Source organism: Cynocephalus volans, chromosome 14 (assembly GCF_027409185.1).
Source record: "Cynocephalus volans isolate mCynVol1 chromosome 14, mCynVol1.pri, whole genome shotgun sequence".
Taxonomy (NCBI): domain Eukaryota; kingdom Metazoa; phylum Chordata; class Mammalia; order Dermoptera; family Cynocephalidae; genus Cynocephalus; species Cynocephalus volans.
In genome coordinates, this window is record NC_084473.1 from 30,538,180 (window position 1) to 30,551,965 (window position 13,786).

Genomic DNA, 13,786 nt, shown 5'->3' on the forward strand with positions numbered 1-13,786 from the left:
TAGCCCTGCATTTAGGCACGAATATAAGTAGACCCACGTAATTCAAACCTGTGTTGTGCAAGGGTTTGCTGTATATGATGGCCTTCTCAGCATTTTCAGTTGGCTATCTAATAGGCATCTCAAACTTAATATGGTCAGATTTGAACTTTGATCTTTAACTACAGTCTCACTGAAGGGCCACTCTATTGTTCCAAATGCTCAGTACAGAAAACATGGAGTCATTCTCAACTCTTCTTTCTCTTACTCCTCACGTTCGTTTTTTGGTAAATCTGCTAGCTCTATCCTTAATATAATACCCAGAATCTGACTCTTCTAACACCTCCTAATCACTTTCAAAGTCACCATCATTTCTCACATAGATTATTGTGATCACATTCTAAATGATCTTCCTAGTTCCATCCTTGCTGCTATATAGCATGTTCTCCATAGAGAAGCTAGAATGATCTTTTTAAAATGTTAAGTCAAGTCACTTTCTGTCTCATTTGGGATAAATCCCAGTTCTTTTCTTGGCATACGAGATACTACTTGATATAGTCCCCAGACTTTCTCAGCCACTCTGCTCTATCTGTCCTTATCCAGGTACTCATCTGCTTCAGGGCATTTCACTGTGGTTCCTGTTTTCCCTCCAAGATATCTGCATACTTAGCCCCTTTGTCTCTTTCAGATTTCTGGTCACATGTTACCTTACCAAAGGAGTCTTTTCTGATCATCCTATTTGGAAAAATAATTCCTTCATATCTTCCATTACCCTACTTTATTTTTTCTTCCTAGCACTTATCACCATCTTAGCTTATATGTTTGTTTATTGTTGGTCACCCCACCTAGATTGTAAGGCCTATGTTTTGTTCACTACTGTATCCTCAGTGCCTAGAATAGTGTCTAGCACAAAATAGATACTTAAATATTTATTGAGTGGATTAATAGCTTGATTCAGCAGCAGAGCTACAAAGTGTCATTTTTCAATTTATATTCTTTATCCACCTTTTCTGACTGTTCTTGAATCTCTGTCCTGACTAGACTTTTTGTCCAGTCATTTCATTAATTAGAGTCCTTTGTCCCATATCAGTTCTTAAGTCTCTAACATCCCTAACTGACTTGCTTCTCTGGTTCTGTTCCTGGGTGCCTACAAAAATTCATGCTGGCAATTTTTGTTCTCATCTTTGATGATTTAGTAGTATATTCATCATAACAGCTGCCTGTAGATTCTCCTCTGGATTTAAGTTTCCAGTCCTACTTTACTGTATCCCTTATTTTAGAAAATGGCCTTGCTGCTTCTTTTCTAGAAATTTGTAGACTATTAGCTCTATGCTGCTTTACTCTTTACTTCTTTCAATCTCACAGTTTCTCTATTCCTTCAGTTACCTTCTTATCTTTCTCACTTTCTCAGAGATGTGTTCTTCCTTTCTAAACCTACGCCTTTCATCTGAGTTCTGAGACCATCCTGTCCTATACCACACTTGCCCTTTACAGCTATACCTCTTTCTTTCAACACCTCTAAACTGAGGCCTTTTTATTGATTTTTCCTCCATACTTTGAAAAAGCATAGGTCTCCCTTCTTTGTAGGGTGTGGGGCAGAACAAAAATAAAAAACATTTCACTTTATCTCTTCTTTCTTTATTTTTGGAATGCCCTTTTTTCTTCCTCTGACTAAATCCTAGCTGTTTTTAAGGCTTATCTCAAGTCCTCTGTCTTCTGCGAACTTCTAAACCATGGTGATTTCTACTTCTTTTGCAGTCGGATTTCATATGGTTTATTTGGTAAATAATCAAGTACTGCCTTTTTTCTTGGTCACTTTTTAGTTTGATATAATTACAAACTTACAGAGAAGTAACAAGATTAGTATAAGGATTGCCATTATGCCCTTTACTCAGATTCATGATTTGCTTATGTTTTACCTCATTTGCTTTATCCCTGACCCTGCATACGTCATATTTATAGAGATAAAATAATACATGTATGCATATTTTTCTCAAATCTTTGAGAATTTCTTTCTTCTTCTTTTTTTTTTTTTTTTGGTGGCTGACTGGTACAGGGATTTTAACCCTTGACCTTGGTATTACAACACTACACTCTAACCAATTGAGCTAACAGGCCAGCCCTCTCAGTTCTTTGAGAGTTTCTGTGTCAGAATTTATTTTCTCTTAAAAACTTCCCCTTCTGGAATTCTTTTAGATTTATACACTATAATAACAACTTGGTGGATGATAATTTTGGTAGATGTGGAAGATATGATACAGACTTTTTGAAGGAAGTTGTGCTTATTCTGTTGAATATCAGAGTATGAATTATAGCAACTTAAATAGACCCAGAGAAATTTATCAGCAATGTACAAATAAGAGTGATTTTCTTTTTCACAGTCCTGGAAATTACTGCTCTTTGGTGCAATAAACTTGTTATGTACTGGCTTCCTGCTTATGTGGTGCAGTTCTACTAATAGTATAGGTATGTCACCATTTTTACTTTTATGGAGTTAATTATTTGTTTCACTTTTATTCTTGTGATTTTAAATAAAGTCATATCTTCTTTTACGTAGAATATATTATTCTGAAATGTGTATAACTTAGATGATTTAAATGAGAGAATTTATTTAAAGCTTCCCTATAAACCATAAAGTTTGGTTGATTTGTTTGGACATTATCATTTCTTTTTTTATTTTTCATTTTTTTAAGAACATAACCGGTAAGGGGATCCTAACCCTTGACTTGGTGTTGTCAGCACCACGCTCTCCCAGGTGAGCTAAACGGCCATCCCTATATAGGGATCCGAACCCCTGGCCTTGGTGTTATCAGCACCACACTCTCCCAAGTGAGCCACAGGCCGGTCCCCTGGACATTATCATTTAAAATGAGCTGTTATTTAAAAAAGAAACTTTAAATCTATTTGTGAAACTGAGATATCATCTTCTTCTTTTTTTTCTCTGGTGGCTGGTGCAAACGCTTGACCTTGGTGATATTAGTACCACCCTCTCCCAAATGAGCTAACTGCCAGCCCCTGAGATTTCTTTTTAATGTGATAGATTAAAACTTTAATTTATGCAGTTTATAAGTAAGATTTTGAGGTTTGTCAACTTTTCCTTAAAAAGGAAATTCTGTAGTTTTTTTCTTGTGTTTTGACCTTTTATGTTTTTATGTCATTATTTTCTTCCCACTATTCAAATAGCACATTTAAAATTGTGAGTGAGATGACTGAAGAAGGCAGAAAAATGGTCACAGGGGTCATGAACATTTCTGCTTTATTTTTCCTGTTGCAGAAATCAGGTTCTAAAGTGAGTTTTTTTACTAAACAACTTTGGCTACATATATTAATGAAATTACTTGATAATTGCTAATATATGAGGTTAGCCAGTGATTCAGAACTGTTGTTGTAATTGTTACTCTGGTATGAACAATTTTGGTGACTTATTATATTTTCTGAACAATGGATTCAGTTAACATTTTAATTAATCTTTTTGATGTTTTGCAGCTTTAACTGCCTATACTTACCTGACCATTTTTGATCTTTTTAGGTAAGCTTTTAAAAATCTCCTTAATGTTCTGGAGCCAATAAGGTATTTTTTGAACTGAATTTATGAAGAAGTTTTTTATTTGCTTAAAGGAGAGTAATCTGCTAAATTAGTAAAATTATCAGCATAGAATATATATATAAACAGCAATTAGAGATGTAATGAAACAAAACATTCCAATTACAGAACAACAGAAAAGATAAGAGTAATCTGCTAAATAAGTAAAATTATCAGCATAGAATATATATATAAACAGCAATTAGAGACATAATGGAACAAAACATTCCAATTACAGAACAACAGAAAAGGCATAAATTTAACAAGATATGAACACACTCTGTGTGAGGAAAACCTCAAAATGATTCTGAAGGACAAAAAAAGACCTGAAAAAATAAAAAGGTAAATTATGTACTTAGATAGGAACACTTAAAATCATTTAAAAAAGTCAATTGTCCCTACGTTAATCAAACTAGACAAGCTTATTCTAAAGTTTATATGAAAAAATGAACAGAATAAAAGGTTGAGTGATAAATGTAAATAAACACTTATGAGAATTTAGTATGTGATAAATTGATATTTTAAAGATGATACAAAACCTAAAAGCCTTATAAGAAAATATGGATAAATTCAATTATATTAACATTTAAAAATCTAGGCAGCAAATACCATCATAAAGAACAACCTGAGAAGATATTTGGAACTCATGTCTCAGACAAAGGGCTAATTTTGCTAATATTTAAAGGACGCTACAGTTTAATAAGACAAAAACAAAGAAGGAAAAGAAAGAAACAAAAAAAATTTACAACACATAGAGAGTTCATGGAAAAGGTAATATGAAAAGTTACGAAAAGTTATGTTATGAAAAGTTGCTCAGCTTCACTGAGAGAAATGCAAATTAAAATTACTGTGAGATGCTATGTTTTGCCTATCAGATTGAAGGTTTGGTGGAAACGGGTACACTTTTGTTTTTTGAAAAATAGCATTACTGAGATATAATTCACACGCCTTACAATGACTTTCAGTATATTCATAGAGTTATGCATCCATCACCATGATCAATTTTACAACATTTTCATTACCCCCAAAATAAACCTTATTCCCCTTAGCAATTACTCTGCGGTCATTCCATTCTGTTCTCCAGCCCTAGGCAACCACTAATCTGCTTTTTCTCTCTATAGATTTGATTTTCTGGACATTTTATATAAATGGAATCATATAATATGTGGCCCTTTAGACTGTCTTCTTAGCATAATGTTTTTACTCTTTTGTTGTAGCATGTATCAGAAGTTGGTCTTTCTTTTTATTGCTGAATTGTGTGGCTATACGACATTTTATTTATCCATTCTCAGTTGATAGACATTTAAGATTATTTCCACTTTTTAGCTATTATGGATAATGCCACTATTTATAAGTTTTTGTTTACACATAGTTTTTTATTTCTCTTGGGAGAAATAAATTCCTGGGAGTGGAATTGCAGAATAACTCTGTGTTTAAACATTTGAGAAACTGCCAGACTGTTTTCCAAAGTGACTGCACCATTTTTTATTCTCACCAGTAGTGTATGAAGATTTCAGTTTCTCCACATCCTCACCAACACTTGATATTATACATCTTTTTATTATAGCCACCCTAGTGGATGTTGTTAAGCAACACATGTCTGTATATGATTTGTAAAACTTTTTCACATTCTGTGGATTGTCTTCTTACTTTGAAGCTCAAAATTTTCAGTTTTGATGAAGTGCCTTGGATGTCTTGTCTAAGAAACCATTGCCTAATCCAAGGTCATGAAAACTTACACCTATTTTTTTTTTTTCTAAGAATTTTATAGTTTTTACTCTTACATTTAGGTCTTTGATCCATTTTGAGTTAATTTTTGTATATGGTGTGAGGTAGGGGTCCAAATTCATTCTTTTGCTTGTGGATCACCAGTTGTCCCATCACCATTTGTTGAAAGACTGCTCTCCCCCTTGAATTGTCTTGGCACCCTTGTTAAAAATCAATTTACTGTAAATGGGAGGATTTATTTTTTGATTCTCAGTTCTATCCCATTGATCTGCATGTCCATCCTTATGCCACTACTACTTGTCCTGATTACTACAGCTTTGTAATAAGTTTTGAAATTAGGAATGTGAGTCTTTTAGCTTTGTTTTTTTTTTTCAATATTGTTTTGGCTAAGCAGGCACTCTTATCCATTGCTGGTGGGAATATAAATTGGTACAACCTCTCTGGAGGGCAGTTTGGCAATATCTATCAAATTTATAAATGCCTATAGTCTTAAGCCTAGCAGTTCCTTTTCTAGGAATTAATGCTATAGATATACTACTGTGGTTAAAAGTGAGTTGTGTGTGAGGTTATTCAGTACAAAAGATTGAAAACAATTACTATGTGACTGATGAAATAAATTACGGTGTATATATACTATTTATGGTACATATATGCCTTTGAGTTTTCAAACTTGAGCATACATCAGAATTACTTGGAAAGGATTATTAAAATACAGATTGCTCCATTTCCATAATTTCTGATTCAGGAGGCCTAAGTTGGAGCCCAAAGTTTGCATTTTTTAAGAATCAGGTGAAATTGATATCTGCTGGTCTAGGGATCACATTTTTGAGAATCACTAGTCTATGTAATCATGGGCCGGCTGGTTAACTTACTTGGGAGAGTGAGGTGCTGATAACACCAAGGTCAAGGGTATGGATCCCCATACTGGCCAGCCGCCAAAAAAAAAAAAATTAAAAAGTAGGAAGGATTAAGAAGAATATACACATACATACACATCCACACACTCTACTCATTTTTTTGTATTTGTGTAAATATTTATGGGAAGGATAAACAAGAAACTGGTAATAATGGTTGTCTCAGAAGAGGAAGATTCAGTGACAGGGGACAAGGTTAGAATCTTCTCACTTTATATACTTCTGTAAGTTTTGAATTTTTAATTATGTAAATAAAATTCTTATTTAAAAACATGCAATTTTTAAAATGTTACTTAGGGGAATAGTTATTAATGTTACCAACCATATCTGATAATAATAATAATAATAGTAATAAGTAATAGTAAAAATTTTTTAAAGTTTTTTTTGGTAGCTGGCCAGTACAGGGATAAAAAAAAAAATAATAATAATAATTTCTCCCTAATGTCTTGAGGTTCATAAAGAGACTCTTTTCACTTAATTTGAAGAGTTTTCTTTCTTTAGGGTCCCATAATCTGCCATAGGAATCCAGTATCAATGTATAACATTTCAGAAAAAGAGAGATGTGATACTAGCTTAACTAGTATCAAAGGCACAAAAATATCTAAAAGGATTTTAGTGTATTAAATGCTAATAAATCTCCACATCTCTCATCTCTGTTTTCCTGTGCATGGACTCTCTTGAGCTTCTTGCTTCTTGTAGATCAGCTTTCCCTGCTCCAAAGTCCAGGAAAAGAAATACAGATACTGCTTCTTCCAACTTTCAAATTTGTATTTCTGCTGTTCAAGAAAGCAGCCAAATTAAGCCTGGAATGTCTTGATTACAATTCCAAATTTTCTTGAAGCAAGATTTTGGCCCAGCTTAGGTCAGGTGCTTCAGATGCCTACCTGTGGTTGAGTCAGCTATGGCCAGTGAGCAGGGTTATGTAAGAATATACTGGTTCCCACTGTAAGTGTGTAGATGGGAAAAGAAATGAGGGACAGTTAATAACTGAGAAGTGAGAGATTGTGAACTAGGGAGACGGCCTATTGGTTCCCTGCTCCATGGTACCTTTTGTATTTCCATATAAGGATTGCAAAATACCTGGACTTTGAGGTCTTCAAGATTTTTGCTATAGGAATAAGTGATAAGGAGTTTTTTTTATTAGTTATGTAACTTAAACCTGCTTCATTGGGTCTAAAATAGTTGTTACCTGAATTTCACACTGTAATAAGTTGTTTTAGAGTGAATCTCCACTATACCTGGAAAATAAACAATTTTATCTCATCTAGAATGTTGTCAAGGTGTTATTAATATTTAGTTTAACTTTCAACAAATACTAAATAAAGCTTATCAAAGTTAAAATTTATTGTATATTCCTAGAATAAAATATATTACCATTATTTTTGTGTTATTTTTTGGCATTCTAAGCTATGGAAACCATGTAGGGTGGATAACATTGTATAGAGAAGGTATGGGTTTAGTTTCTATTTAACTGACTTTAATGGTGTATTATAACTTCTTTCAGTATCTTCATACGTCAAAACTGTCATCTTCCAAGTAGACCATGTGTTAGGATGCTTTTTTGTGATGATATTATAAATTAGAATTATAATTCTAATAAATTATTAGAATAATTTATTATTAAACAATCTGTGAAAATACTGATAACTTTCAGCAGCTTAGGAATTCTGGAAACAATTTCTCTGTGTATGTTCTGTTCTGGTTCTAATTCCAATACCAAACTTCTTTTTCTTTTTATTTAGTTTAATGACATGTTTAATAAGTTACTGGGTAACTATGAAAAAACCTAGCCCTGTCTATTCATTTGGGTAAGTTCAAATTATTTTATTTTCTGCTAATTGCTATTCAAATAACAGTTATAATAGGCATTAAAGAGCTAGCTAGATTATTTCTGAAAAAAAAAATGCTGCCTGCTTATTAAAATGGTGATCAGATAGTGAAAGTAGATAGAAAAGCGTCTTCCAAGAGGATTCTAGAAAAGAAACATGAATATTTAAAATATAAATTATATTTAAAATAAAATGTTCACATTTCATTCTTTTATATTTTATGAAACAAATATTAACATAAAATGTTCACATTAAGTTCTTTAATATTTTTGGAATTTCTTATTTTAGTTAGAGAAAGTACAAAGGATTTTCATATAAGTGTATCTTCTAGGTGGTAAAGTAAATGTGATATAGTTTAATATTATGCAGTGGTAGAGATAGATATTTATCTTAAGACTTTGGGTTTGTGATAGCAATGGACTAACAAAGAATTTGAAATTTCTGTTTCTGTAATTTAGAAATTACTGAATGTTGAAAGGCAGAAGATAGTCTTTTATTTTATTTTTATGTTATTTTTTGGCTGCTGGCCAATACAGGGATTGAACCTTGGATTTTGGGGGGGCCAGCCCGTGGCTCACTCCGGAGAGTGCAGTGCTGATAACACCAAGGCCACGGGTTCGGATCCTATATAGGGATGGCCGGTTCGCTCACTGGCTGAGTGTGGTGCTGACAACACCAAGCTAAGGGTTAAGATCCCCTTACCGGTCATCTTTTTTAAAAAAAAAAAAAAAAGAATCTTGGACTTTGGTGTTATCAGCACCATACTCTAACCAACTGAGCTAACTGGCCAGCCCAGAAGATAATCTTATATTTTAGAGGAATTTTTAAAATATATTAGAAAAAATGAGTTCCTTTCAGATTCAAGGAAACAACTTGAAAGAAGAATTTTACTTTAGTAATGAAACTCTTGGACCAAACTTACTCTTCTTCACCACCATACCGTTTATTGGAATTATATTCTTTTGAACAAAATCAGGTTTAATTTACTTAAATGGAGGGACAAAGTAAACATGAAATTTTAATGCAAAATAAGGGTATTCATAAATGTCATTGAAATTTTTTAGATTTGAACTATTACTAATGATAATCATTTATAAGGTATAGATATCCATATGTGGAAATCTGTCATTCTGAGCCAAGGCTTTTGTTTGCAAGTGACAGAACTCTTAACTTAAAATAGTTTGGGGGAAAAATAGGGACTTTGATAGTTTATGTAACCAAAATGGGAAGACAGTATCTGGCATAGACCACTGAGGACATTGTCTTGTTCTTATCTCTCAGAACTGCTTTTCTCAACGTGTCACATTCAGTCTCTCAGGCCACTTTTCTCCACCAACCTGGAATGATAACTCCTAGCAAGACCTTAATTCACACCTTCTTACCTTCATCCTAAGAGGAAAGGACTCTTCCCGAGCTCTAGTTCAGAAAATCATGAGAAAAGGGCTGGCCCGTGGCTCACTTTGGAGAGTGTGGTGCTGATAACACCAAGGCCATGGGTTCAGATCCCTATATAGGGATGGCTGGTTAGCTCACTTGGGAGAGTGTGGTGCTGACAACACCAAGTCAAGGGTTAAGATCCCCTTACCGGTCATCTTTTTTGAAAATAAAAAATAAATAAAGAAATAAATAAATAAAAAGAAAATCATGAGAAAGAACTGTTGCTTGGTCCAGCTGGGAACAGGAATGTCTTTATATCAGTTACTGTGGACAGGAGGAAAGGTCATATAAGGAGGCAATGGCTCCCATTTTGGCATACTTGCTTAGAGTGAACAGGAAAGGAAGGAGTAATTAAACAATAAAGATAAACACTCAAATATAATTGCAGTCAATCATGTAGCTTGAAGTATCATCTGTATTTAGTGATTTCAAAGTATGGTTCTCCAGCCCTGAAAACTATCTAGAGTTTCAGACTAACTTCTTGACAGCTTCACATGGATGTCTAATTGGTATCTTAATCTTAGGATAGAATTCTTGGTTTCTTCTTCACAAAACAGTTCCTCTGTAGTTTTCCCCATCTCAGTAAGTACCACCAGCACTCAAGTTGGTCAAGCAAAAAATTCTAGGAGTTATCCTTGATTACTGTCTCTCATTACCGACCACAGCCAGAATTAGCTCCTTTTCCTCTTTCTGTCTCCACTACTACCATCCCAGACCAAGCTACCTTTATTTCTTGCCTCAACTAATGTCTGGCGTCCTAACTGGTCCCCATGCTTCTGTTCTTGCTCCACTACAGTTCATTCTCCATATAGCAGCCAGAGTATTTTTTTTTTTTTAAACATTAATCCTACTATCACTCTCCTGGATGGTTTTAAAACCATCCAGTTGATTCCCATCATACTTAGGGTAAAATCCTGACTCCTTTTCCTAACTTACAGAGCCCTTATATGAGCTGGACCATGCCTACTTCTCTTCAGTTTTCCACTCTCATGCTCTCTATACCACACTGACTTTCTTACTGTTATTTGAACACAACTAACTCATTCCTGCTTCAGGGTCTTTGTGCAAACTTTCCCTGAAAGCTCTTTACCTGATCTTTGCAAGACTGGCTTCATCTTGCTATTCACATCTTAATATTGCTAACTGCTACTGTCATCAAGTGACAGAATGGCCCAATCAAAAATAGTCACCTGGGCGGGTCCAAATACAGTGGTGTTTACAACTAATTGATCACAATCAGTTGCAGATTTTTCTGTTGTTCCTTCTCCACTCCCGCTGCTTCGCTTGACTGATAAAAAAAATTTTAAAAACTTAAAAACATTTAAAAAATTTTAAAAATTGTAATTAAAAAATTAAATAAAAATAAAATAGTCACCTGGTTAGCCTCTTGTCATGTCAGACTACTGTAATTTTCTCTTCAGAACTTACCAAATAAATTGCTTTTCTGTCTTCCCCTTAAAATGTAAATTTCATGGAAGTAGGGACCCTATTTTGTTTTCTCTTATATCCTTGTGCAGTTTGATGAATTCGAAGAAATGAAAACACCTGTATACCTACTACTTAGATCATGATATAAAACATTACACGTCCCCCAAAGCCTCTGTTCATGTCCACTCAGAGTCAGACCCTACCATAAGTAACCAGTATTCTGACCTCTTTCACTGCAGATTAGTTTTGTCTGCTTTTGAATATCATGTAGATGGAATTATAGTATATACTCTCATGTAGCAGTTCATTCTTGTTCATTGTTCTAATATCCCATTATATGAATATACCACAAGTTACTTGTTTAACTGCTGAAGGACATTTAGGTGATTTTCAGCTTTCAGCTATTATAAGTAAAACTACAAATGAACATTCTTAAACATGTCTTTTGGTGCACATGTGAACTCATTTATGTTGGGTATGTATCTTTGTGGAATTAGTCAGTATTTTCATGTGTTCATTATTAGAAGTTAAGATAATAACACAGTTTTCCAGAGTGGTTTTACCAATTTACAGTCCCATTGGCAGTGTTTGAGAGTTCCAGTTGCTTCATGTCTTTGCCAGCAGTTGGTATTGTCTTTTTTTTTAGTCATTCTGGGCCATGTAGTGGCATCTAAGTGTGGTTTTAAGTTACTTTTCTGATTATTAATTGAACACTTTTTCATGTTTATTAACCATTCAGAGAGCCTCTTTTGTGAAATGTTTTTAAAGTCTTTTAACCATTTTCCTTGACTTTTTCTTATTGATCTGTGGGAGTTCTTCATATATAAGTATCTTCTCCTTCTAGTTACCTTTCATTCTCTTAATGGTATCTTCTGGTGAATTAAAGTTTTTAATTTTAATAAATTCAATTTACTGATCCTTTCCTTTGTGGTTAGTACTTTTTGTGTGCCTGTCAAGAAACATCGGCCTTCCCCAAGGTCATAAAGATACTCTCTTCTTTTATCAACTAGAAGTCTTATTGTTTAACCTTTCATATTTAGGCCTACAATCCAACTGGAATTGATTTTTGTGTATGTTGTCAGTTGGGGTCAAGGCACGTTTGTTTTCATATAGATATTCGATTGATAAACCATTTATTGGTGGGGGAGGGTAATCACCCATTCTCTACTTTTATGTGCCATCCTTTTCTTAAATCAGGTGACTAAATATGTGTAAATCTGTTTTCGGGGTTCTCTTTTCTGTTCGATTTGATGTATTTGTCTATCCTTACATTAGTACTATACAATGTTAATTACTGTAGCTTTAAAATAAGTCTTGATATCTAGTAGTGTAAATCTTTCAGCTTTATTCTTTTTCAAGATTGTCTTTGCTTTCCCACATTTTGCATTTCCATATGCATTTTAATGTCATCTTCTCCATTTTGACAAATAACATTGCTGCATATACATACTGTTTTTTGGGTTTTTTTTAAAGATGACCATGAAGGGGATCTTAACCCTTGACTTGGTGTTGTCAGCACCACGCTCACCTAGTGAGCCAACCAGCCATCCCTATATGGGATCCGAACCCGTGGCCTTGGTGTTATCAGCACCATACTCTCCTGAGTGAGCCATGGGCCAGTCCCTACATACTGTTTTTTATATTCTTTTATAACCTGCTTATTTTAGTAACATCTTTTCATGTCGATAAATACATTTCTATTATATTTTTAATAATGCATAATGTTCTATTGTTGATTCCAACATTTTTTCTTTACAATAGCAATGTGATGAACATCCTTAATTATTCATTATCTTTTCTGAACCTCTATGATTATTTCCTTGAGAAATTTTAAGCATTTACACTTTCCATAAGTATCGAGTACCATTAGACTGTGTGTTGTGGGAAAAACTAGGACAAATAGGACAACCGTCCCTGGCCTCCAGTTTATAGTCTAGGGATTATAAAGCATACTCATAATTAATTGATATTATGTATAGAAATAAGAGACAGCATAATAAGTGGTTAAAATCATGAACTCTGTAGTCAAAATGCCTGAGTTTGATAACCTGATCCTTCCACTTCCTAGCAGTTACTTTTCCTCTTTGTGTCCCAAATTCCTTATCTTTCTTTTTTTTAAAGTGCATAAAGTAATCCTCATAAGATATTGGGGGGGTTATTTATTTATTTATTTTGCTGAATGTGATTTTATTTGGAAATAGAGACTGGTAAATTTATGTCCTGTTGGATAAAGGTGGGCCCTAAATCTAATGTCTGGTTTCCTTATAAGAAGGCCATGTGGAGACACATACACACAGGGGAGGTTGGGGGGTTTAGATGAGGTAACATGTTAAGCACTTTGGTGTTTAATGCAAGATTGGTCAATTAAATATTAAGTATTATTATTATAATGATTATTTCTAGAAAAACAAGGGCCAGAAGTGGGTCCTGGAAATATGTATTGTACAAATAGGCACTCATTTTAATCTGTGATTTTCATTGTTTATTATCCTTTCAAAAACTCTGTAGTCTGTTCTAAAAGTGTTTGGCTCATAGTGGACTGCACATATGTATATTGACTGAGTGAATAAATGAATGTAAATGTGTTCTAGAGAGACTTGTTTGTGATTTGAAAGAATAATGGTGATATAATAAATTTTCTGATTTCAGGTTTGAAAGATTAGAAGTACTGGCTGTATTTGCCTCCACAGTCTTGGCACAGTTGGGAGCTCTCTTTATATTAAAAGAAAGGTACATTCCTACATATTACTCTAAATCCCACCTATGATACTTTTGGGAACATGAAAGAAATCAGTGAAATGTATCTGGTTTGAAGGGTATGCAGACTTAGATGAGTAGTGCTGGAAGTGTGTGTGTGTGTGTGTGTGTGTGTGTGTGTGTGTGTGTGTGTG

At 34.0% G+C, this 13,786-nt stretch overlaps 1 protein-coding gene across 1 annotated transcript in view; it reads left to right on the forward strand.

The window, feature by feature from the left end:
* SLC30A6 (solute carrier family 30 member 6) overlaps positions 1–13,786 on the forward strand; it is a 44,340-nt gene that overhangs the window by 10,547 nt on the left and 20,007 nt on the right. The window contains exons 3-6 of the mRNA XM_063078432.1: positions 2,358–2,442; positions 3,463–3,505; positions 7,944–8,009; positions 13,545–13,625. Coding sequence (XP_062934502.1) covers positions 2,358–2,442; positions 3,463–3,505; positions 7,944–8,009; positions 13,545–13,625 — 275 coding nt within the window. The remainder of the gene's footprint in view (positions 1–2,357; positions 2,443–3,462; positions 3,506–7,943; positions 8,010–13,544; positions 13,626–13,786) is intronic.